Raw genomic sequence first — 27,265 nt, 5'->3', positions numbered from 1 at the left:
GGCAGTTTTTGTATTTTTAATAGTAAGTATGTTTTAATCTTGGTAAGAAAATTATTATAAAAATAGTAAGCAATACGTGTTTATTAACAATGTGCAAACTTTCAAAATGAAAATAAAAAATATCGTTAAAATAAACAACCAAAGTGTTTGTATTAGATTTTGGTATCAGTAGATAGTGCCTTATAAAATACAACATAATGTGGTTAGTTAAAATTTTGCTCTCTTATAAAAAATATTAGATTCATTACAATAATAAGGAACATAAGTGAAAAGGAAGACCTGATTCGAGAATTTAATTTAAAAAGCAGGACGAAATCTTAGACGTACTTTCTTTAAAATGGAAACGTTTTATGAGACGATCAAAATACACACGTAATAATAATATATACTTTTGGAAGATAGGCAGATTTTATGAGCATCTGTGGCCACGAAATACCATATTAAACATACACTAATAGTTTTCAAAGTTGATTTTCACTTGTTGAGTAACTATTCAAAAATTTGTAATACTTTGTTAACATACTACGTATTTTCTAAAATTAACCTACTATCTTTAAACCTTACAACATATTTAAATAGTGGATAGCTCTTATGTGATTCATATAAGTTTTATTCCAAGTGTGATTATAATCTTGATAAACGTCTGTGAACCGAGGAAGGAGAAAGGAATAGCAGGAATCATTCTGAGTCAATACTAATTAATAACACAATATAAATGAGAACGTAATTGATCACAAACTACAGATAAACTACAGGAACTAGTCTTAGGGCAGAGGCAGGAATGGAGGAAGTATCGCTTCCCAGACCTGTTAAGTACTGAGATAATGTATGGTCTAGCCTATCAACCAAAGGGATACATGCTAACAGTCGCTCTTGTTGTCTAACCCGAACCACGAGGAGATAAAGTGAGTCCTTCTCTGGGATAAGAACGGCTGAAAGAACTTCACAAGCAGCACTAAAACTCTTGAGATAAAAATACCAGAAATATAACACTTGGAACACAGGTTGAAAAACACTTGGTTTTAGTACACAACAAAAATTAGACAAAAATATCTTGATTCGTTTTTAGAAACTTGAAAGGAAATTTCAAACTACAGTAGCTTTAACCACTAATAAAAAAATATAGTTTTGGTACATTTGATTCCAAACGATCATAACTTTTAAAGATTGCCAATATGGAGATATGTAAGAAAATCAATCACCTTATAATGATTTGATTACAATGGCTTCAAAATTATCCTCCTCATATAAAAGAAAGACGGAGTTGATTTTAAGTTGGATATGGCTAACTCAAAACCTCTGAGTAATATCAGAAATTAATATTTGAAAAAATGAGACAAAAACAACGACTGCGACAAAAATATTTCTGAACACTCTGTCCAAAATAGACACAGTTTGATAAAAGGGTAAATATTAAACTTCGAGTAGTACTTCACTTAACCAGACAGCATATAAGGATCAAAATTACCAAGAAATAAGCCATATAAGAATTCGGTCGTTTTCCAGTTCTAATATCCGCCTTAATTATATAACTAACCAGTGAAAAGTTTCTGTCAATAGACTAATTTTATAAATAGAGGGTTTGTTTAAGGTAAAGTAAAACTGTCTACCTGGTGTATCTGGAATCTATTTAAATCTTTAATTTATATGTCAAATTGTGTGTATTTACATTTTAGTTTGTTATAACATTTCGAACCGGTTATATGTACAATCATGGTATGGGAATTTGAACCATTCCCTTTCAAATTAATAAGTGAAATCTTTTAAAATGTTCTGTTTTTTTTGTCCTGAGGGAAAAGGACAGTTTGTCCCCGCGCTTAGTCCTAAAAGGACCTCTGCGCCTCCCTTATTTTAATTTGGTGTTCTCAAAGTCCAAGGCTTTTACAAAAACCGATCAGATTTGAGAACTCCTGTTCTCTGATATCCTTGGGGCTAAGGAGATATGCTCCGAGGAATATTTTCCGAGTTTCTAAGATGGCAGGGCAATCCAAACAAATATGCTCTGCTAATTCCTCCTCTTATCCACATAGTCTACATTCGTCAGTCTGGCTAAGGCCCACCCTCATAAGATGTTTCTTTATGGGAACATATCCTGTCAACATCCTAATATCAGTCTTATATCCTCCTTATTCTGATCCAAAAGAGCTGTCCACCCTTTAACGTAAGGAGAGATAAACATTTTGGATAGTCTTAATCCTAAAACTCTACTCCAATTAATGTTTCTTATCCTCTTTTCCCAATCTTTGACCAGAGCTTTACTGTTGGAGAAGGCTATCCCGCAACCTGGCCAGGCCTCACCATCATGGACTCCGCTCCCTTTTTGGCGAGGATGTCTGTTTTTTCATTTCCATGAATGCCTTCATGACCCGGAACCCAACCGAGTGTTACTCTGTTATTCATTGCCAGCTCAGCTAGAGCATTCTTACATTCCCAGACTGCTTTCGAGTCAAACGAACAGGTATCAAGTGCCGTTAGTGCAGCCTGACTATACGAGATTATTAAGTATTTAAATCCTTTTGTCCTCATTTGTATGAGTCTTCTGAAACATGAGTCTAATGCCATGACCTCCGCCTGAAAACCGTGGCATGTCTTCCCAGGGGCACTGCCATATTAATTCCTGGTCCGTATATTCTGTATCCTGCCCTACAGTCCTGCTTAGTTGTTCGATAAGGGCTAAAGGTTTTAAAAAGGTAAAGTTTCTTTTTTATTTGCAAATGCCTAATAGATCTTTGGGTTTAGATTTGTACCATAAGAATAACTAGGTATCACCTTCGTAAAAGCCCTAAAAATGTAAATATCTTATAGTTAATATTTATAATGTATATACAGGGTGTCAATTAAGTCTGGAACCTCTTTTTTAATTTTTAAACCACAATATAAAAAAATACCAAAGTTCACACGTGCTTACTGGTGATAGTAACGCACATATCTGCCCAATTACCGACCAGATAATCCCTTTGGGGGACGGTCCACAAGGAGTCAGACAAAATTCTTAAATAGCAGCATATGTCAAGTTTGGTATCAAATTAAAGGTCTTACTTAGCAGAGTACAATGCCGCAAACTGGACTTAAAAAGGTGGATTCATTCAGTAGTTATAGCTATTTTAATTTTTAAAAAATTGAACAATGTAAATTATTAAGTATTACAAGTAAACACCAATTTTTAAGTACCTGTGATCAAAGTAAGTGTTCAAAATGTTCCCCTACCATCATCTGACAATGTAGTAATCGAAGCCAGGAATCAATAATATATGTATTATTGATTCATATATATATATATATATATATATATATATATATAATGAATCATATATTGAATATATATATATAATATTGATTCATCAATATATATATATTTAAAATTCATAAGGCACGCCTTAAAACCTTAAAAGAATTATTAGTTTTAAACTTAATTTCTTATTTTCTTCTTTCTCAAGAGAGTGGGTTTTAGTTATTCTGAAGATATAGAATTTTATATTTCGAGCTCCTCTGCTATGGAATGAGAAAGTGAAATTTAATATTATGTTTTTTATCTGAAGACTAATTTGTGATATACGAAATGAAATGTCCTGCTTGTATACTCGTATTACCACACACAACAAATAAAAGTTTGATATTTTTGATAAATATGTTTGAGAGGTAAGATTAGTAGATCATGAAACCAACTTAATCGGCAGTTGGAACACACAATCTGAAAAATCGAGGGCCAGCTTTAGCTTTTACGGGGCACGTACACACCTTGGTCAGCAGTCTCGATCCTCTCCACTTCCCTGCCGATCACTCTACTCATATAAAGCAGTATCATATATCCAAATATTCGATTGATTTGATGAAGAAGAACCAGAACAATTGTATCGATAAGCACGATCGAAATGATGTTATGAAGTATCACTCTGAGAAGACGCAAATTCGAGCATGAGAGGGTCACGTACAATGAATATAATTAAAACCTTAGAGTGCAAAGTGTGTATTCCTCCCTAAATATGCTAGTTTGTATAAGGTCGGTATAATGTTATTTAACAATAACCCTATTTTTCGATACCTAATTTTTAACGTCTATAAAAGGAAAATAATGGTGAAAAATTTAGTCTCTAAGTTGGCTATCGGAAAAAACGTTCATTTCTGCTTGTTGTGGTATATGTATGCTAATATTACAATCAAATAATTGAACACGATGCCAGCAAGCGTACAATGTAATAGCAATGACTCGTGCGTAGAGTATCACTAACAGAAACCCTTCTCTAGAAATCAAGACCCGGGAAGTAAGAGGAATATAAAACACTATAGATGTGTAGAAAGAAATCTTATTCTTCCTGTATAAGATCAAAAGAAACTGAAGGATTTAGAATTGGACATCGCCTCTCATTGGACTGGGAGCTTTTAGAACATATCATTTTGAGAAGGAATTTCTGCTTTCACTATAGGAGAGATGGTGTATCCATATGTGTGTCGCATAATTGCATGAGCAAGATGAGAGAGGCATTTTTGTACACAAATTAAAGTGTTTGGAAAGTTTTAAGAACATCCTCAGGGTAATGGAAGTATGTTAGTTGATTTGTTAAGGTGTGCTATCGAATTTTGGTTGGAAAGATATTATTTAATTTTAAATGTATAGCTCTTTAAGATAACTGGGACTCTGGAGATAGGCAAAGTAGAGATTTCTTTGATCCCTCTACAAGGAATTACAAGTATGAAATTTCGTTTAATTTTGGCCGAAGTTAAAACGACTGAATTTGTAAACGGCGACTGAATGCATCAGAAACGTTCTGAATTAATGTTTTGTTTCCAATCTCACCGTCATCATTGAGAACAAACACTTCACAGTAAAAGCCTCAATCATTAAAAAAAAAACAGTGTCTTCCCTAACAGTGCGCCAATGTGCCTTTGTTTCCCCTAAGTATGTTGGATACAAACACACACACAGTAATACAAATGATACAAGCAAGGAAAAGAGAGAATGTAAGAATGAGAATGAGCAACTATTCTCTCGGAGAAAATACTAACAGAGACGCAGAAACTCGCTAACAAGGCAAAACAACAAATTAACACGCTGCAGCAAAGTGCCCAATCCATTGCTTTGGGTCAAAGGTTTGAGTTATATTTTGAAAAATACAAGTGATATATCAATGAAATTTAACATAAAAGTTTTTCCTACAACATTTTATATTTGTATTATAATTTTGGCTTCTTTAAATGAAGGCATTCTCTTAAATCCGTCGGTGACAAATGTTAAGTTAATGTATTAAAACAAAAATTGCGTGTATAAATGACTTTTGCAGTACACTATTTACGGATCTTAGCACTCGAAATGTTTTGGAAACCAACATAAAAAGTAATTTCTAGCTAAAATTACCCTTTTTCATCTTTATTGCCTCCAACTACAACTGCAGTTACGAATGTACAAATAGTAAAAGTACTATTATTCTAATACTGTAGGTGTAAATACTCGTCTAGTTTATTTATGCATTTTAAACATTCCCAACCACATCGGATACTACAATTTTGCCCTATAAAGAGACTTAGAAGATAACTTCACAAACTTTCTAGACTTGACAGTTTAGAAGTAAACAATGGTCTTAAACAATTCACGTTGTTGATAAAGCTCTGACTAACAGTAAATTATCGGCAAAGTTCAACAGATTTAATTACAAAAAGTTATCTTGGTTACTGGCATTCTTCAGAGATAAAGTTACAGAGTGCAAACTAATATAAATGTGTGTTCAAACACTTTGGAATTGATTAGTACATCATTTCTACTAATCAGTTATTTTGAATTTTTTTTACTAATTAGTCTATTTTCAATCGTACATCACACAGGAATAAACTACTAATTACTTATGGCACCAGTGACGATATGTTTTCTGAAGGCGAACACGATAAGTGAGTGAAAAATATATGACATGAAAGTATTGGTTAAGTATAATTTAATATTATTAAAGGTCTTATTATAAAATAAATATTTGAAAAATAGAATTTGGACGACCCTGGCTAAAATTTTAGTTTGGCGCCAAATAAACCATAGAGATCTGCATATGTGATTCATTTAATACTCGTATATGACTAAAAATAAATTCAAGACAGTGAGAGCTAAACAAGCAATGTCACATGCAGAGTTTCATAAGGATCTTGATTTTAAAGAAACGGGGTTTGAAGAAATAAGTTCTCTGTAGAACCTTATGAACACAATAATTTTATGCCCAGTCCAATGATAAATAACGGAGTAGCGGTTATATTATGCAATGATATACTCCACTACATGTGCAATACTGATAACCAACCAACGCGGTTGTAAAACAGTAGTATCATGCACGTTACGAGTAAGTTATTATTTCTGGATTAGCTCAATTTGTTATATGGCGATCTTAAACAAATAATTAAAGAAGAACATGTTCATGTTACATGTGGAACCTAGAGAGTAATGTGTTATATGTGAAACACTTTCTAATGGGATAGTACAGATACAGGTAAAAGGAATACATTATTATTTGACTAATACAGGGTTTCTGACCACTTATATCTATAAAAATAAAGGAATAAAGGAAATTTAAAAAAAAATAGCCTTATCTGGTAAACAAACAACGTCATGAATAGGGATCGTGGTTACACAAATAACAATCAAAGTTGGATAGGAGAAAAATTTCGTTTTTGGATGGTGTAAAGTTTTTTTACTGATTAATGTAAATATTCGAAAGAAGTTTCAAAATCATGCTCTTTGAACTCCTTGTACTCAAGCAGAGATATTTTTACGAGTATAGTTTCCCTGCTCTACGATTTCAATTTGTTATTGAAGTAGTATACATTATTATGATCTTTCGATTACGATTTTGGAAAGTGTTTATAAGGGGCGAAATGACAAATGAAACAGTCACATGAACTGTGACTGTGAGTCATTTATTTAACTATGTGACTCGGTAATTAGATGCATTGACATCACAAACACTTTTAATAATTTAGATTCTTTCGAGTACGACTTCGGAAAGTTTTTGTTGTGTGCGTAATGACACCTAAGCGGTGATTGTGAAATATTCATTTGACTATGTGACTCGGCAATTAGATGATTTGGAATCGAACTTTTAATAACTTGCTATACGTTTTCTATGTGTTATTAAAGGAATAATGTACACTCTTTCGGAAAGTTTTTATGGGACATGAAAATGGTACTGTACTCGTTTTGTTCCAAATACTTACCAAGCGTTTACATGTTTGTGTAGAACTCAAGGATGAGTAGAATACTTGATTTTTTCCCAAAAGTGTGACAGAATATGTACTTTGTTAGAAATAGAATGTATTTAAAATTTAATTATTAAAAGCTATTTCAATGGTACTAAGGTGTATTGAGGTTATACAGAAACAATGTTATTATTTTTATCAAATTTTTAGATAGTGTGGGGGAAAATTACGTTAGTGCATTTACTGAAAACAATAATAAACTTACTATGAAATACTATTTCATAATTCATTGGACGATAGTTATGTATATTGCGGTTGTTTTTATTTTATCATAATCTCACAGAATCACGTAATCTTCTTATCACTTTATATCACTGACCGGACAGAACTACTGTATAACTTGAAAACACAAGAGAATACGTGATGAAGCACGTCACAGAAGAGTGAGTTAAAGTTTTATGTTCGGTAAGAGAAGGCCAGAATACCAAACTTTGACGGCGCGTTGTGTTCTAACTCTTTTCTATATAACCTCTTTGCTATCGGCCACTAACAAACTATAAGACAAACATATTAACTCTATAAAATACCTGGCCGGTCCAGGGATGCCGGTTTATGAGGTGTGCGCTTGGTCATATTTTGTGTGTTACGGTACCGTTAAATATTTTACAATTAATTATTTCCAAGTTAAAGTGTTTTTCGACTACTTTTAACCCTATATAGGTCATCTGTTACAACTTTAGCCACCAATTTATGGTTATGAGTGCTTACTGAACATTTAGAAACTTTTGGTTTAAATGGTCAATAATATAACTAACACAAAGATATTATAAATCGACATTTTTGAGCTAAACATTGAAATTATAAAAAATGTTTGGAAACGAGTGACTAAACCTATGACTTAAATATATACTAGCTTTAATAGATTTGGTGGTAAACGTCTTCCAGGCAGTGGTTAAATATTGAAACAGTAAGTGTATTACTTTTAATAATTGAGAATAATCAATAATCAATGTTACAGGTGCAATGTACTTGCAATGTTCATTATGTGCTGCCGCAAAATTGAGGGAAATTATTCCTGATAATCAGGAGCATTTAGGAAGTAGTCATTATTTTAGCCAGTATTCAGTATTCAAACAAACAATCAAAATAGTATAGGCCACCTATACAATGTTAAAATAAAACTTAAATCAGAAGGTTTAATTATATACCATTTACAAGTTCTAATTTACCTGAAAATTGTAAAGATTTTGTAATCCTTTTAAAGGAACAGAGTACAGTAAACTACCGAATACCCCCTTCACTGTGTCGTCGGTATTGAGGGTACTATATTATGTAGATTTGTTCAGGACCTGGGCCCTGGTGAGTTACGCGGTACATTAACATTATTTATCAAGCACACCTATCCTTCAGTGGGATCCTGGCTCGTTTTATTCTTCACTGAATGAACAATTCCGAAGAAAAAATTGCTACATTTCCTACAAAGTGTAGTATTTTTCAGCTGTGTCCAGCTAATATTTTTACTGTTGTCCTACGATTGAGAATCATTCATTTGAGCTGTGGCTTTTGGTTGAAAAGGTGGAGAAGTCGGAGGATTTGTCACTCTCCTGTCAAGAATCAGTGAGGTCCCATGCCACAGCAGGGGGTTACGTCCTTCAACACCATATATCCCTTGGGTAAACCCCAGTTTAAGTAAGGTTGGGTAAAAATACGTTCGAGCGTTCTCTGAACTAAGCAACCGGGCACCTAGTAATTGGTTTACGAAAATTGAAATGAAATGAAAAATGCTTTTATTAAAGAGGCGGAGTTAGGGCTATTAAGCCCTCTCTACCACTCAACCTCATATTGTATACAGAAAATATAAAATAGTTTACTACAATTGTGGCAAATTATTAACTTATTCTTTTAATAGAAAAATAAAAAATGCTTAACCTTTACAATATTAAATTATCTTATGGTAAAAATCTATATATTTAAATGAATACTTAAAATACAGAAAAAAACCCTACAAAAGAATAACTTACAAATTGTATAATCTGTAGTAATTTTGATGAGAAAGATGGAATAAGGTGATTCCTTTCATTTGCTCTGTGCTTACTCTGACCTGTTTTCCTGATTTCTGAAGGTAGCACAAAAATAATTATGCTGAATTGTCACCAAAGGGATTCCTACCACAGACCACATAGTTCTCAAACGGATACTACATCACAAAGAACTCTACTAGCAAATAGTGATGTATACACTCTAGCAAATAGTTACGATCTAAAAAGTAGTAACCGGCATTGTTGCCATTTCTGTACACTTTGGAGAAACCTAGCGCTTTAACTTTTCAGCACTTCGATTAAAGGTAGAATTGCAAGGGTGGTGTGAAAGAAGGATGTCAATTTGTTTATATTTGCCTCTAGCCTTTGGATGGAATGCCTTCTTTAGCCCTCTAATCAGGCAATCTACATAGATCAATACGCTCATTACACACATGAAACAAAATACATTACATTTTAGATTATGGCATTGAGTATTTTAAATTTGTGCAACCATACACTCGTTAATCGATGTGGATTTATTTCTAAATTTCCTTGAAAGAAATGTCATAAATTGAAGTGTAATGTGTTAATTTTGTTTTGTATTACAAATACAGCGAAATAAATAAGCTTATCAACAATAACTATGCGGTGAAGGGAAAGCGGTATAAATCCATATACATATAAGCCGAACACCACTGAATGACTAATCACGGAATCTCCGACACTACAGCATGGATTTATATAGAACTTTGTACACATATTCTTATTACCTTTAGAGGATGCTCACTAAGAAACCATTTTGTAAATTTCGCAGCATAAGCGCGGGAGTTAGTGAAAAAAAAACACAATGCTTTTAATGATAGTTTTTATCATATTCAGAATTTGTAAGACGTTGAAGTCACAAAGGGCCCTATAGAAACGATCAAGAGGATGTTTGCATATCTTCCTAACTAATCGCGAGAAATCTTGAAAAACATTCATGTTACTCACATTTCAACTGAAGAATCTTCGAAAATTTTGGCTACTGTGGTTTGAAATATTGCTCGAAAATTAAAAAAATTTGCTCAAAACGAAGAGTTCAATAGTGTTCGATAATATCCATAGTAGTACCTAAGAGAGGAAGGGCCTAGTGTAGTAGAAAAAAACAGTAACTTATACTAATTATTACTATAATTTGCGTTTATAGATGCATTGCGGCAGTCAGTGCCATTGTATTACTTTTCAATTTAAATTAAGGAACATAATAGTCAATCAATCCACGTAAAAGGATAAACATGAAAAAGGAGGCTACCATCTTAACTCGAATGACGACTATTATCTGTATTCACTAAATGAATAACATTGGAAAGTAAAAATAATTACGTTTGACCTGAAACGCATTTGAATTTACCTATGTCATTATGTACTTAAATGTTTCAAAATAAAAATAAATAAGTAAGAAAAAACAAGAAAACAGTAATGATTGACTAGTTACATTTACTAATCTTGACTTATTAATTTCCGCCTGGAATATTTGTATATCTGTAATTTTTAATCATTCACGAATGCGACTGATATTGTGAGATATTGTGATTGATACTACATTTTAAGCCCCAGCAATGTTTAAACTTCATTAATATACTATTGTAAATGTATGTTTATTTGCTTAATCAACCTCATCATAATATTTGATGCAACTAAATTAGTATCAACCAGTCTTAATTCCCGTGTCAAATCCTCACATACAGTTACGAATCCAATAAAGTAACAACAAAATCAAAGTTAAAAAACAAAAACTATTAGGTTTCATGTATTTAACATCCACCTTTTTGTTATCAGCTTTCCTATGCGTTTGATATGAATAGTAAATTTGTCCACACCTAATTCAATATTGTGCCGAGTTTTATGATTTCAGAAGAAGAGGCCAGTTCTCGAAACGTCGTTTTTATTGCAACACACAAAGATGATGACTCATATTATGATGGTCAGTGTCCGTAATCATGGCCTTACACTCCATTTTTATACATAAGATATGGGAGGAATACAAATAGGCAGTAACTTACATCAGAATGAATTACAATTCAACTTAGCATTATAGATTTTTTACAAAATAAAATATAATTCGAGGAGTATTTTACTTTAGTACATCTTTTTCAACGAATTTAAAGCTGGCACTTTAAACTCATATATGTATTTCTAATATATAATAATACACAACTTACCGAAAATTCCTGCTTTTTTCAACAGTTTCTTTTTGGATAGAATTTTCATTGCCTGAAACAAGAGTATGTGTTATAAAATATAGTAGACTTAAGTTTAAATTTTGTAATTAATAAAATATGTCGTTTAATTACGTGTTAAAATTTTATTAAAGATCCTTTATGTAAAATTTGTCCACTTAGTAATATAAAAAGCCACATAACTAACACAGAACTAGGCTGTTATAGCGTTATTTAGACATGGACGTTTATTATGTTATTTTACATAGAGATTGATGCGAATATACCTTGGTCTTTCCTAACTGCTCTAATTGCAGACTACCTGTTAAGTTGCTATCTCAGAATTCCTCATCACAGACTTTCTGATTCAGCTCACATCTCTCATCAGCTCTTATCATAAATTCCTAGGTTCCTATTTTATCCAATGCCAGGTACCTTCACTTTGTTTCCTAAGATAATATGTTCTACAATCGGGTGATTAATTGTCAAACCGCTGTCGAGTGAAGCACACACTCAAGCGTCTGACAGTTCAGCCCATGCCGAATAGCTCCCGCACTCAGTTATAACAACCTCCCGTAATGCCCATATACGGTTTCATTCCGTACCGAGTATAGCCGTAGCAAAGTGTAAGATCGTTCATCTTTATCAGGTAGGCTCCAAAACACGGGTAGCCAACGAAGAACACGGTAACAGCTTTCTCAATATTAGTTCAGAATTTGAATGGGGATATGCCCGTCTTTCTGGATATGCCGGACTCCTATCTTCGCACTTCTCAATAACATGCATGGCCATTCCTGGATGTTTTGCTTGGACATTCTCAAAATAGAAATAGGTTCCATGCACTCCAATTGCTTATTTTTAATGCAAAGAAAACGTGGAAACAATTAAAGTAGACATGAAATGTCATGAGATTTCGAGTCAAGCGTTGTGTTTGTGCAGTGGGCGGGCAGTCAAAAGACACGCCACGCCACGGTCGATATTGCTATGTCTGTGACGCGGGTCGGTTATTACACGCCGCCAACTCTAATTGCCACGCATCTCTTCCATCGTGCTATAGTAGCTTCACAGCGTCTTGCAGTTTCTCCACTTCGGACTGTGGCTGCGTATGTGAGGCAGGTCATACATTACACGCCGCCAACTCTAATCGCCACGTATCTCTTCCATCGTGCTATAGTAGCTTCACAGCGTCTTGCAGTTTCTCCACTTCGGACTGTGGCTGCGTATGTGAGGCAGGTCATACATTACACGCCGCCAACTCTAATTGCCACGCATCTCTTCCATCGTGCTATAGTAGCTTCACAGCGTCTTGCAGTTTCTCCACTTCGTACTGTGGCTGCGTATGTGAGGCAGGTCATACATTACACGCCGCCAACTCTAATTGCTACGCATCTCTTCCATCGTGCTATAGTAGCTTCACAGCGTCTTGCAGTTTCTCCACTTCGTACTGTGGCTGCGTATGTGAGGCAGGTCATACATTTACACGCCGCCAACTCTAATTGCCACGTATCTCTTCCATAGTGCTATAGTAGCTTCACAACGTCCTGCAGTTTCTCCACTTCGGACTGTGACTGCGTATGTGAGGCGTGTCGTCGTACGTTACAGGCTGCCAACTCTAATTTCCACGCATCTCTTCTATCGTGTTAAGGCTGCTTCACAGCGTCTTGCAGTTTCTTCATTTCGGACTGTGGCTGCGTATGTGAGGCAGGTCATACATTACACGCCGCCAACTCTAATTGCCACGCATCTCTTCCATAGTGCTATAGTAGCTTCACAGCGTCTTGCAGTTTCTCCACTTCGTACTGTGGCTGCGTATGTGAGGCAGGTCATACATTACACGCCGCCAACTCTAATTGCCACGCATCTCTTCCATAGTGCTATAGTAGCTTCACAGCGTCTTGCAGTTTCTCCACTTCGGACTGTGGCTGCGTATGTGAGGCAGGTCATACATTACACGCCGTCAACTCTAATTGCCACGCATCTCTTCCATCATGCTATAGTAGCTTCACAGCGTCTTGCAGTTTCTCCACTTCGGACTGTGGCTGCGTATGTGAGGCAGGTCATACATTACATGCCGCCAACTCTAATTGCTACGCATCTCTTCCATCGTGCTATAGTAGCTTCACAGCGTCTTGCAGTTTCTCCACTTCGTACTGTGGCTGCGTATGTGAGGCGTGTCGTACGTTGCAGGCTGCCATCTCTAATTTCCACGCATCTCTTCTATCGTGTTAAGCTGCTTCACAGCGTCTTGCAGTTTCTTCACTTCGGACTGTGACTGCGTATGTGAGGCGTGTCGTACGTTACAGGCTGCCAACTCTAATTTCCACGCATCTCTTCTATCGTGTTAAGGCCGCTTCACAGCGTCTTGCAGTTTCTCCACTTTGGACTGTGAGCCGAGTCGGTTACTACAGGCTGCCAACAATCATTCCCACGCATTTCTTCCTCAGTTTTGATTGCACCCGTGTCTGATAAAACTCACTGCTACGCATCCGTTCCATAAGTTGTAACTACAGTTCCTACATTCACCTTTAGAGAATATGGGATCATGTTTCTAAAACTCCTGTTAACTTTTGTTAGAGTTAGGGGAAAAATCAATGACTGATAAAGAGTTCGTTTCTATCTTGATCAGTTTACGTCTTCTATGAAACCCAACGGTGCTTAAACATTAGTAAAATATTTTCCTCCTCAAGGCAAAGGTAAGTAAGTTTAAATCTCATGATCGCTCTGTGCTGTGTACGTACTTTAGTTCGTAATGGTTGCAACAGCCAAAGGATGTATGCACTAGATGTTTCAACGCTGTCGCACACGTTGGAGCGGGCGTTTTCTATCTGTTTTCCAAAATCCCTAGGTTAATGATTGGTACACGTCAAAACATGTTTAAGCCATAATCCCCGGTTATAACAGCAGTGTTCTAGTAGTTCGAGAAGCTAATTGCTTGTGCTCGGCATGTCCTTAATTGGGATGATAGAGAATGTTACTCACAAAACACTTATGGTAGAAGTGGTAAGATAGAACGATTCACAGTTTGACGCACGATTACAATTTAGAAAGGGTCCGAATATTAAGATCTAAATTTTATTGGTGGACTTTGCATTCCTTGAAATTTCGGGGCCGGTTGTTATTTTAGTTCTTTCACGTTATAATCAACATACTACCAAGAATGAGCACGACTAAATGAATATGTTACCACAGAAATCTTGGTGGCTACATTAAACGTTATATTGGTTACGGCTTATCTGGGTTATCTGGGCTACAAGACAGGGGCAGTTGCGAAGAAAGGGGGTAATAAAGAAAGAGTTTTCGGAGAATTACCATTAAAGCCACATAGAAACCAAGAACTATTTCCTAGACGATCGCTTCTGTAAGAGATAAGCGACTCTCTCCATCCCCTTTGCTCTTTCACTGATCATCGTCCCTCCTGAAATCATATATTTTATTGATGTTTCTATCTGCATTCGAGAGTCTTTCCAGCCTTTCATTAATAGAAACTACAAATTACACAACAAGTAGCTGTAGACCGTAACCGTTCGGCAGGACTACCGCGTCGAATCCTTATTGAGGAAAACGTTTTCTACCCCTTTTTTCCACCTATCAGAAAAGCTTCTCTCCTCCAACAACTATCTTCATCACTAACATTTATTCTTCATATACCGGCATTGCTTCGTTAATCTGTTCACCCATCAGTCCATGTATACCAGGTGATTATTTTTATATTTAACTCTATCTTAAGTCCTTCACCATAAATCATCCTTCGTCTTTCCATAAACTGTCCACGTTCATTTGAATACTAATTTCCTGCCTTTCGTTAAAATTCGGCTCTAAATATTTCAGTGATGTGTGTGCAGTGTGGAGGAGAGAAAAGTTCTAAGTATGGGAGAATGAGGCATGCAGGATAAACATGAAGAGGCTTTGACGAAATGAAAGAGTGGGGAAGTTATAAAGAAAGAGGGCACCCATTAACCCTTAAGCAACGAGGGAATTGGTATTGTTTGGGAGTGATAGCGAAGCTAATCAATGTTTCGTTCTCAACTGGTTCCTTTCCTGCATCGTGAAAAAAGAGTATTGTTCTTACACTGCAGGAAACAAACAGTCCAACTTCAGTCTTTCATTTTAGACCTTTTTCAATACTACCATTAAATTCTAATAGTCAGGGTCTTTTCTGGAAAAAATTGTTCTCAGAGTTGTATTCAATTAACAAGTTTCACCACGTTTCATTGTATTGTAGGGAAGTTACAATAATTTTATCAAAGTCCGGTGTGGTGTTTGATTCTTATTACTAGTTCAAAGAGTTATTGGAACGGGTAACTATTGATAAGGAGAAGTGATGTTTGGGAGCGCAAAACCAGACAGAACAGTATGCTGCAACCGCCTATTTTCAAACTGCAAGCAGAAAAACTGGGATGTCATTCTTTTAGTCCTCAGATGAATAATACGCTACCATGTGATAATAAGTTACAAAAGCTAAAAACATAAAGTAACTGTTAGATTCATTGTATAATAAATAAGACTAAACTATGCTAAAAATAGTTATGCTATTTCTGTAATGCTCGTACATTGTGTAGAGACATAAATTTTTGTATATAGGGAGGACTGACACGAGTTATTTTGCAAAGGAGTCTTTGTAACTGAAAGATACTCTTAATAAATGCATTTTTATTATTATTGTGAGGAGACGCACAAGCCAAGGTTAAAGTGGATCTATCTACCTTCACGATATAGGGGACGGTAGGCTCTGAAAAGGGGACCAGGTGGGAAACGAAACATAGTACCATTACGAAGGAAAATAAGTTAAATTTATTTACAAATTTAGACTCAACATGCTGATCGAGAATGCATTTAGCCTATAGTCAGGAGTGGCGATGGAATCTCAATGGAAAACAAAACATCTGTGTACAAGAGGCATTGAGATGGTAGGTAGTAGTCATGTGGTGTGAATTTATTGGTTTGCATGGTGCGAAGGTGAACAAACATAACTAATCTTGAAGCTGGTGATGTATCCGAAGTACAATGTAGAGAACAGTCATATGTGGGATTTGTTATACATTTTCTTTCGTAATGTATTAAAAATAATCCCTACGAGAGAGGCAAACATAAGTACGTAAACAAGACTCGAGTGGTTGGGTATTTGCAATTACATTTAACCAAGTGTTTCAGATTCTAGTTGGGGAACGCTTGAGGACTGTATTAGGCACTTTCACAGAAGTATTTGTCAAGTGGCTTTGAAAGGTGGTAGGATCGATGATGAATAGTGAAATGTTTGGAACCATGCACAACATCAGAACTTTCAAATAAAGCGCTTTAAAGAAAACCTATAATATGCATTTAATCACAAATTACCATTTTCATATAGACAACTTTTACAGTCCTCGGAAAGAATAAGAAATATTAAATCCGCAACATAAACGGAATCTACCCATTCAAAATTCGTATTTTTAGTATTGAAAAAAAATTAAGTAGACAGGAAATTGTGTCATGAGCTTTCTAGTCAAGGGTTGTGTTTGTGTAGTGGGCGGGCAGTCAAAAGACACGCCACGGTCGATATTGCTATGTCAGTGGCGCGGGTTGGATATTACACGTTACCTACTCTCATAGCAACGCATGTCTTAAATTGTCTCGATTCCATTACCTCCATAATTTACCGCAGTTCTCTAGTTTGGGTTGCAGCTCTGTTGGACGCGCGAGTAGTACACTACACGCTGTCAACTCTTATAGCCACGTATCTCTTCTATTGTTCGATTCCTTTACCTCCATACCTTATCGTAGTTCTCTTATCGTAGTTCTCTAGTTCGGATTGCAGCTCTGTTGGAGTCGCGAGTCATATATTACAGGCTGCCAAATCTTATAGCTACGTATCTCTTCTATTGTCTCGTTTCCTTTACCTCCATACCTTATCGTAGTTCTCTAGTTCGGATTGCAGCTCTGTTGGAGGCGCGAGTCGTACATTACAGGCTGCCAACTCTTATAGACACGTACCTCTTCCATTGTCTTGATTACTTTACCTCCATACCTTATCGCAGTTCTCTAGTTTGAATTGCAGCTCTGTTGGAGGCGCGAGTCATATATTACACGCTGTCAACTCTTATAGCCACGCATCTCTTCTATTGTCTCGTTTCCTTTACCTCCATACCTTATCGTAGTTCTCTAGTTCGGATTGCAGCTCTGTTGGAGGCGCGAGTCGTACATTACAGGCTGCCAACTCTTATAACCACGTACCAGTTTGCAAAATATCGCCATGTTCAGTTATTAAAAATAATATACTTTGGTTTGGTAGAGTCACGGTTGCGGTATGGACTTCTTGTTTGGGGCTCGGCACCTCAGTACTAACTAAAAAGGGTTTTCGTTTTACAGAAACGAATTGTGCGTGTTGTGGCTGGCATATCTCGCAGAAGTTCATGCAGAAATGCATTTAAAGAGCACAGCATTTTGACCTTTCCATCTTTGTATATCTACGAGACCATTATCTATGCCAGGTTTCATTGTGCAAATGTAGTACATGGGGCTGCTATACATGACCACAACACGCGAGCCCGAGTAGACCTGCGACAAACCCAACATCGCTCGGCTCTGGCGGGTGGACTGCCTCAAAATTCAGGGGCTAGGTTTTTTTTGGAAGCTCCCTAGTCATTTAAAAAATATAACTGAAAAAACAATTTTTAAAAAACAACTAAAAGAATACCTATTAGAGGGTTGTTTTTATTCGGTTGGGGAGTTTCTAGCCTAAACTCTATTTTAATAATCATTTGTATTCTTTTATTATTTAATGTAAAATTAGTTCCTACTCAGCTTGACTTTCATACAAATATTGTATTTTTATATGTTAATTAATAATAATGTACTACTGACTTTTGTCATACATGTAATACATGTCTACGACAATAAAAAGATTGAAATTGAAACCTCTTCCATTGTCGCGATTACATTATATGTGATTTGGCTTCAGAGATTGTAAGAGTATAATAAATGTAATGTAGGAAATACATACAGAGGCAACAATTGAACGTATATACTAACAACGCAGGAGTATATACTAATATTTACGAACGGTTTAACACTGTATGGTAGCTGTATGTATGCATTACGAAAGAAAACTGAAACAGAATAGAGAAGACTCTTAGAATAAGATTAAATGGCTAATTCATAACATTCTTATAAATACAGTCAATAAAGAAAATGATCTTATGTCAAAACTAAATTGAATGATAACATAGGTGTATCTAGGATGACCTTGTGGGGGGAGGGGTTTACCACTACGAGAGTCTGTTATAATATTAAAAATTGGAAGTTTGGCAGCTACCTGAGAGTATTTTTCTTATTTTATGTCCCATAAACAGTTATAACTAATAAATGTAAAATTTGTTGGAGACCATCCGATAACGCATACAAATGTACACGGTCAAGTAAATAGATGTATTTTAAGAACTACAAGTATTTTTACCCTGAATTTATAGATTATAAATGGACTTCCTGAATACACGTATATTACTTAAGAATAGGAATGCATTTTTACTATTTAAATAATAAATGTGTTGCACATTAAATGATTGTTATAGTTCAAACCATATCATACATGATACTAAGGTATTAACATTTCAACCGATATATACAGGGTGATTCATGAAGTTCTCCCCCCACTTCTACAGCACATTGTACTAGTAAAAATAATGAAAAAATGTTATATAAACATAGGTCCAAAAACGCTTCGTTAGCGAGTTACAGCTAGCGAAAGATTTCGCCTGAATTCCTGGGTAAAGAGTAAAATAAAGCCATACTGAACTTTTGGAAAGGTTAATTAAGTAAGAAATATCGTGGATTCTTATGTATTTTTACCTGATAAAGCTAATAAAATAGGTTTCAGAACTGTACCTGTAGTAGTTATTGAGGGATTCAGGGTTAAATGCAAAAAATTGGGGCACGAAACAATGTTTTTTTTAAGTTTGATGTACAATAACTTTGTTAAATTGGTAATAAATACATAAAATCAACAAACATTAATTGTAGAGAATTTAATTCTGAGAAAATTGATATAATCAAAGTCTAAAATAAAACAGAAATAAGTACCTGTACCTGTAGTAGTTTTTGAGGGATTCAGGGTTAAATGCAAAAAATTGGGGCACGAAACAATGTTTTTTTAAGTTAGATGTACAATAACTTTGTTAAATTGGTAATAAATACATAAAATCAACAAAACATTAATTGTAGAGAATTTAATTCTGAGAAAATTGATATAATCAAAGTCTAAAATAAAACAGAAATAAGTACCAAAAAATCGATTTTATTCAGTATAATACATTACTAGTTTTAAGCAAAATTAATCAGGTTGGGCCAACCGTACGCACTTTTTTATAATAGATGTTCGAAAATGAGGCCATCATTATCAATACATTTTGCAGCACGTTTGTGTATTGCTTTTGTTGCGTTTCTTAATTTTTCAGGACTTCCCTGTATCTGCACAGCCGAATCCATAATACGGGCAATTAATTCATCACGAGAATTCACTTTTGTCTTGTATACAATGTCTTTCATCCATCCCCAGATGCAATAATCCAATGGAGATAGATCTGGTGATCTTGGTGGCCAAGGGTGAGGCCCTCTACGACCAATCCAGTGTCCAGGAAATTGATGATTTAAGTAAGCAGAAACGGCACGTGAAAAGTGGGGAGGTGCTACGTCATGCTGGAAGTACAAATTATGTCTGAGATGTAAAGGAACATTCTCTAACAGCTGCGGCAACTCTTCTTGAATGAAATGCAAATAGAACTCAGCATTTAGGCGTCCAGGGAATATGAAAGGTCCAATCAGCCGATTGTGCAAAAGGCCACACCAGACATTGACGCTAAATCGGTGTTTGAAAGTTCTGTTCCACTACCTCATGTGGATTTTCTTCTGCCCATGAGTGTTCATTGTGCAAGTTATTGACACCATCCCGAGTGAATTGTGCCTCATCCGTAAACAAAATACGCTTGTAGAGTTGATTATTAATATTCAAAAAGTTGCAAAACTCCAAGCGAAGCGGACCATCCCCTAGCTGTAGATGTTGAACCTTTTGTTTATGAAACGGATAAAATTTGTTTCGATTAAGTGACCTCCACACCGTTGACTGCGAAACTCCTATCCGCCTAGAAATACGTCGTGTACTTTTTTAAGCTGTTTGTTCTTTTTAAGCTGTCTGGAATCAGCCAAGTTCCCACAGTCGTAATGACTGTCAGGTTTGGCTTTCATAATGAGTTTTATTTGAGGAGACACTGTTTAAAAAGCCACGCTCCAATTTTTGTTCTGGATTGTGATCATCCCTCCCCCATCACGAAACCAACATTATTGATCAGAGACCATAAAGTATTAACGGCCTCTGATTGATATTGTCGTGCTATGTCGCCCACCATGAAGGATGTTAACCGAACATTCGCGGTTCTATATTTTCTGCCAATTTCATGAAAACGCATTCAGAGTTTTAGCAACAACTCATGAATCCTCCATGATATTCCCAATATTCACGCACATACGAGTGAATTTTCTACACTCTGTCTGGTATTTTAGAAATATTAAACAGAAATAAAGATTTCCAAGTTATTTTAGAAAATTTTTCAGAATTTCATAACGTTTTTTAACGTTATAAAGCTTCTATAATTCACAAAACTTGTCGTGAAATGGTTGTGGTATTATTTATTTTATATTATTTATCTCAATTTAGCTATGTAAATTTAAAAGCTATTATTGTGGTAGGTACTAAATAGCTTTTCTTTTCTAACAAACCTACAGAAAAAATGATGCTAAAGGCCTTAAAAATGTCCCCTCTTGAAAGATTACTAAGATAATCCCAGATACATTTCCAGCAAATTACTCAATGTGTAACAGTTGGCTGGCGTAGTGGAATGCCAAAAAGCAGTTTGAGGGGACAATTAGTGGTATGCGGGCAATTTGTTTACAGTGGGTAAATTATAAACTGCATTAGAAAAAGGTGTGGCGCCTCCTTATATGTCTAAAATAACAACAACAAAAATTACAATCCAAAATAAACCACACATTATCTAACCACACTTTATACCACCAAGATCTCTTTAGAAAAGATTCTATTAATGTTAGATTTTTATATTATTCTATACGAGTTCATCTGTTGATTTTTTACTTTAAGTACTTTTAAAAGTGAAATATTCAACACATTTTATATTGCGTTTCTTACATGGGCCGAAATAGACACAGATTTAATTTTAATGTTGTATGCCGACGATTTCTATTCATTCTAGTGTGAAATGGCGTTACTGCCTGACCAACGTGATGCGATTGACAGTTTCCACAATATTAATAAATGTAGTTACTAGAGGAACAAGTCACTTTGACGCATCGATAATATTGTTTAGTTGTGCTACTTCACAAATAATTAGATTTTTATAGTTAAATTACAAGACTTGCAGTAATGTTTACAACAAGGTTCACGGTCAAACGTGTTTTGGGATGACTCATCGCAATAGCTGAGGTTTGTTATTAGAGCTTTTTATGTACTAATTTGGGTCTTTTTACTAAATAAATTTCTTATCAGAGATGATAAATAAATTAAATGTTGTGTAGTTTTCATGATTGCATTAAATTAAAATATTTCTTAAAGCTATGTTGTTATATATTTTCTTTAACTAAACTTAGGAATAGAATTTTACATTTTATGCAAATTTATATTAAAATGTTGGCAAATTTTAATAATGTAAATACTGCGTTACATCTTCTTCTTTACATCGACAAAACATACATGCAACAAAATAATTAATATCGATGAAAGTGAACGAATTTAACTGCAAAATGAGATGTTTAAAAATGTCCAAATATATTTACAGGCAATATACTAGGCGAACGACAAAGAAGTAGAGTGAAAATCTTCAAGAGTTTTAAGAATTAAAAGTCTTCTTGCACAAGTCCCATAAATAAATTAGCAAATTAAGGTGGTACACGTTTCTATTGCAATAACTTTCAATTGGCATTGCTTTTAAATCTAAAATTATTCACTGTTAGAACAAAAATGACTAAAACAGCCTAAATAGAAGAAAATGATGGTGATATTAAGAAAACTATTAAACAAATGACTTTACTGTTAATATTCTAAAGCAGCACATTCTTCATTGCTTGTCGCATGTGTGACTTTTACGATTTGGTCAAAGATTGCAGAAGATCCTCAACGAAACTGGATGCTGTTTTAGTGGACGAATCATTGCTAGAAATTATGGGTGATCTAGGCGGAGTGCTAACAGACTTATTTATTTCAAGAATGTGACATCCTGGAGTTATAGGCTAGTTTGTTGTGAAGAAAATGATATGTTGTTTTGAGATGGTTGTTCCCTCTCTATTGTGTTTTTCTTGGGTTTTCTGACGGTAATGTATTACTGAATTCATATACCCAGCCCATAAAGGTATAGTTTTGTTTTGGACAACAATCAAGTTGTTTTGTTCGAACGTAGGCTAATTATGATTTTGTTTGTGTTTTAATGAAGTAGTACCTTTAATTTTGTAACAACTAAATGTTTTTGTCGTAAGGGAATGATTATTTACAGAATATGCCTTGCAGGAAACAATGTATCATTATATTGCTATTCCACGGGATGGCCAGGTCGTGGAATACGAGATTTCTTCGGAATTTCTTGATTCGATGATTGAAGCGGATTTTCATTTTGGGAAAAAGGTAAATATTCCATTCACATATCTTTAATGAAGACAACACCAGCCACTAATTTCAAGCAATTAGATTTAGGGTAACGTGAAATTGTCTATATTTTTCAAAGAACGGAAATTTGTATTTAGATATTATGGTCTTTGCTAAATTCAGTAAAACATAAAGCGTCTTGGATTATAATTGATTTCATTATATATCTGGAAATATAATATAAACTCCATTGTTGATTCTTTAAAAATTTAGTTTGCTTTGCTGTGCGAGTAGCTAACTCTTAAATCTTATTGTGTATACATGGAGGAAGAGGAATTTATAAAGGAAATTTGGAACGTAATGGACTGATACCAATATTTTAACAACCACTGCTTATGAAGTTTATAAAAATAGATAAGGTACCTTAAATTTGCAATCTAATAAATATTGAATTTTTGTGGGTGCAAAGATAACACTTTTTTAAAGCAAAAGCAAAGCAAAATTACAAGCAAACCGTAAAATGAACGTTTTAAATTTGTGATACCCATTTTAACTCTGTAGTGTATCAAACGGTGTTAAGGGTGTGTTTGGTAAAACTTGTTAACGTTATTCGGTGCGTTGTAGTGTGTTTGCTTTATTATACGAGCAAAAAATGATATAATTTAATAATGATATTAAATAATAAATGTGTGGGAAGAAATGGTTACTAAAATAAATGTAACAAATAAAAAAGTCGGAGAGAGCTACATTATGAGGTAATCACGAATTAAGTTACTTTCATAATGTAGTGATTTATATTCAGGTGATAATAAACCGGGCGAGTAACATGTCTGCAATGAAAGAATGAGCGTTCAAAGAACTGGTGCACCTTTAATGACACTGTTCATTGAACTGGTAACTTAGGCGTTCCGCCAATAGCGCTATTGTCTCTTAGTTCGTGCAAATTGTTACTCTTTGTTGTATACTTCGTTTATATTTTTCCACCGAAATAATTGGCTAAAGCTAACGCTAACGCTCAGCCTATCACTTGTGGGTCAGTATAATATATTGCGATTTATGTTATTATTATTTACAACAATTAATAAAAATATTATAAACGATAAAGCATGCAAATGATAACGTCTTTTAAGTCTTCTCATTAAGAATATAATAAAAGATTTTCAAGAGATAAAGACACTAACGAAATAAACCATTTTTGTTTTTGAATAATGTCTCAAACATTTGATACAGGTTAAAGATAATTAATAATACATGCCACTGTGTCATAATTATTACTTTTTGAATTCAATTAATCGAAGGAAATTTGATTACTACTTTGACGTCACAGTACATTTTACTCAAAGTAATTAAGATTTGATATTCATTAGCAACTGTAATACGGTATTTAGTGTACTTGTATAAAACTATTAAAGATACATTTTGATTATTATAAGAATTAAATTGATTAAACATATTGCGGTTAAACTGGTATGGTTACTTTTGTAATAATTAAAAAAAACTTAACTAGTAAACAATCTTTTAATGTTAAAAGACTGCTAGTGAATCTGAAATCTATAATCAGGAACTAATGAAATTTATCTTAAACAAATACTATTATCACAAACAAGTATAAAAAGTTATTCAAGAACAGTAATCCCATTATTTTGTCACGCATTGACACGGGACTGTTGTAGTTACTTTGTTGCCTGAGGAAGACAGTTGCTACGGTAACATTAAAACTACTATAATTTAAAAAATGCACGGTGCCAAAGTATAAACACATTGTTAGTTACTCTTTGATCAATTATTAAAAATGTTTTTTAAACATGATTGATCTGGACCAAAGGATAGATATTTACAATAAATATAATTGAGCTTTAGTGAAGAGCGGTGCTGGAAAATGTCATTTCTGTCTGTCTGTTTGTCTCGCTACTCGAAGACTACTCGAACAGACACCTAGTCTTAAAATTGTGCATGAAGGTGTTGATGAATACTGAGTTAATTATGGCGCATGTTACTCAATGGGATTTGGCTGCGTCACAACAACCTTAACACGTACAAACTTATTTTATGGTGATTTTGTGTCCAGACAATTATTACGTAACTACTGCTATAAAATAATACTTAATGAAAAAATGCGTATATTTCAAGTGGCAAGATATCTTGAGAAAGATTTCATCTGTGGACTTGAAATTTTCCATGACACTTCATTTATAAATAGACAAGAATGAGTTCTATGATGGTGCAGATATAAAATTTGGCTGAGTGTCATTGTAGCCTATCACTCAGTAGGCTGGCAAAATTTATATTTTTTTACCGGGGAATGTACAAATTACTTTGCCGTATGGTTGTCTGTCATTCTATCTGTCGATAATAAAATGAGATATAGACATGCAAATTTGCATTGAACTCCAGAGAAGCCTGCTACGTAACATGAGTTTTGTCATACTCCTACCCTATTATCGTAAAGAGTAAAACTGTAAGAAAGTATTTATTATTCAATCTAGTTTCTGTTTGATTCACCTATAGTCTATGTAAGAAAAATTAAAAATTAAAATCACACTTCGGCGTCATGCATTCTTCCAATTATTGTAGCTAATATACTTTAAATAAATTTCAAATAGGCATAGAAAATTACAAATTAATGAGTCGTTTGATGGGTTTATGTAATTTTTGCAACACCTTTTTATACTGATTACAATGCACAATGCAATAAAGGGATGTAGTTTTTAAATGTTTAGCTTTTCCAGGTTTCTAAAAACATAAAAGTGCCATAAGTGTTACAAATCAAACTATAGTATTTTATAAACTTTTAAAACCCGTTATTTAATGCATTTGTGTAGTCAAATAACATTTTAAAAATAAACAGAACCAAGATTTCTACCTCGAATCCAAACAAATTATGAGGTTAGTGTTAGCTGAATCTCGGGTAAAATGAGGGTACATCGGAATCTCAGATTGGTTATGTTCACATACCGTCTGGAAAGGCCACTCGTATCTCCTAGCTTAATACGTTTAAACGATAGAAAACATTCATTACACCCTCCAGGAATTCAATAGAAGCGTACAGACCACATAATTCATACTGCATGTTGAAGGGCACCCACTAGCCTGTGGGTAATTTCATGTTTGAACAAAGCACATGTTATTTAAATAAAATATAAAGATCGATATCTGAAAATCCAAAAACGATCTAATCATATATCCAGGAGCAAAATATTAACCTATTTAATTCCAAAATATCGTAGGATACGTTAGAGCAGTAACATATTTGGTAAGACCTTATTCTCTTGCATCATGCGTGACTGTGATGCAAGTACATCAGTTCATGACTGTGCTATATAAAAAGAGTAAATGTGAAAATGATCCTAATATTTTATCGTTATATTTTTTAATATTTTATCGGCATTGACTTTATAAGAATTGAACACTTTGTACTATTGATCCGATTACATCGTGTTCCTCGCCATCATTAATAGTGAGATTTGCTTACTGTTGTTAAAAATTACCTAATGAAACAAAGTTTAGACAACCGTATAGAGATTCCCAGATATAAGACAATCTCCAATAAGATTGTTCCTCTAAAATATAGAAAACCGTATATAAACCAATAAAAGCGCTCAGATTGTAGAGTAAAAGGTTAACATACTCTACCACAACCAATCTACTGATGTTTCAGGAATATATAATGTCAGCTTTTGCAAATTCCTCACAGGTAGATTGCATATATCTAGATTTTAGCAAAGCATTTGATAAGATTAATCACAGTCTACTTATATCAAAGCTTGAAGGCTATGGCATTTGGGGACCTCTGCTTCGTTGGATGAGTAGCTATTTGCGGGAACGTACTCTTATAGTCAAGTACGATGGAGGTACGTCCTTGCCATTCTCTGTCCCCTCAGGTGTACCACAGGGATCTCATCTGGGCCCACTGCTTTTTAACCTGTTTATCAATGATATTTCTAGTGCAATATCATCGAAGTTTCTTCTGTTTGCTGATGATATTAAGGTTTTCAGCAGGGTTACATCTCCTCATGACCAAGAGGAACTCCAACATTCCCTTGACAGGATAAGTAACTGGTGCAGAGTAAATGCTATGGAGCTTAATATAGCCAAGTGTCTTGTCATCAGCTACACTCGGAGCAACACAGCCAGGCCCTTTGACTATTCTCTAAATGGATCCCCTCTTAAGATAGTAGACAGAGTCAGGGACCTCGGAGTTATTATGACACCCTCCCTAAGCCCTTACGAACACATAATGCATGTTACAAATAAGG

At 34.7% G+C, this 27,265-nt stretch overlaps 1 protein-coding gene across 1 annotated transcript in view; it reads right to left on the bottom strand.

The window, feature by feature from the left end:
* The window catches only part of LOC124369166 (calcium/calmodulin-dependent protein kinase kinase 2), a 191,778-nt gene that overhangs the window by 21,255 nt on the left and 143,258 nt on the right, over positions 1 to 27,265 (bottom strand). The window contains exon 7 of the mRNA XM_046826961.1: positions 11,393 to 11,444. Within this exon, the coding sequence (XP_046682917.1) occupies positions 11,393 to 11,444 (52 nt within the window). The remainder of the gene's footprint in view (positions 1 to 11,392; positions 11,445 to 27,265) is intronic.

Source organism: Homalodisca vitripennis, chromosome X (genome assembly GCF_021130785.1).
Source record: "Homalodisca vitripennis isolate AUS2020 chromosome X, UT_GWSS_2.1, whole genome shotgun sequence".
NCBI lineage: Eukaryota > Metazoa > Arthropoda > Insecta > Hemiptera > Cicadellidae > Homalodisca > Homalodisca vitripennis.
Note: the sequence above shows the minus strand (reverse complement) of the source record. Positions and strands in the feature narration are given on the sequence as shown.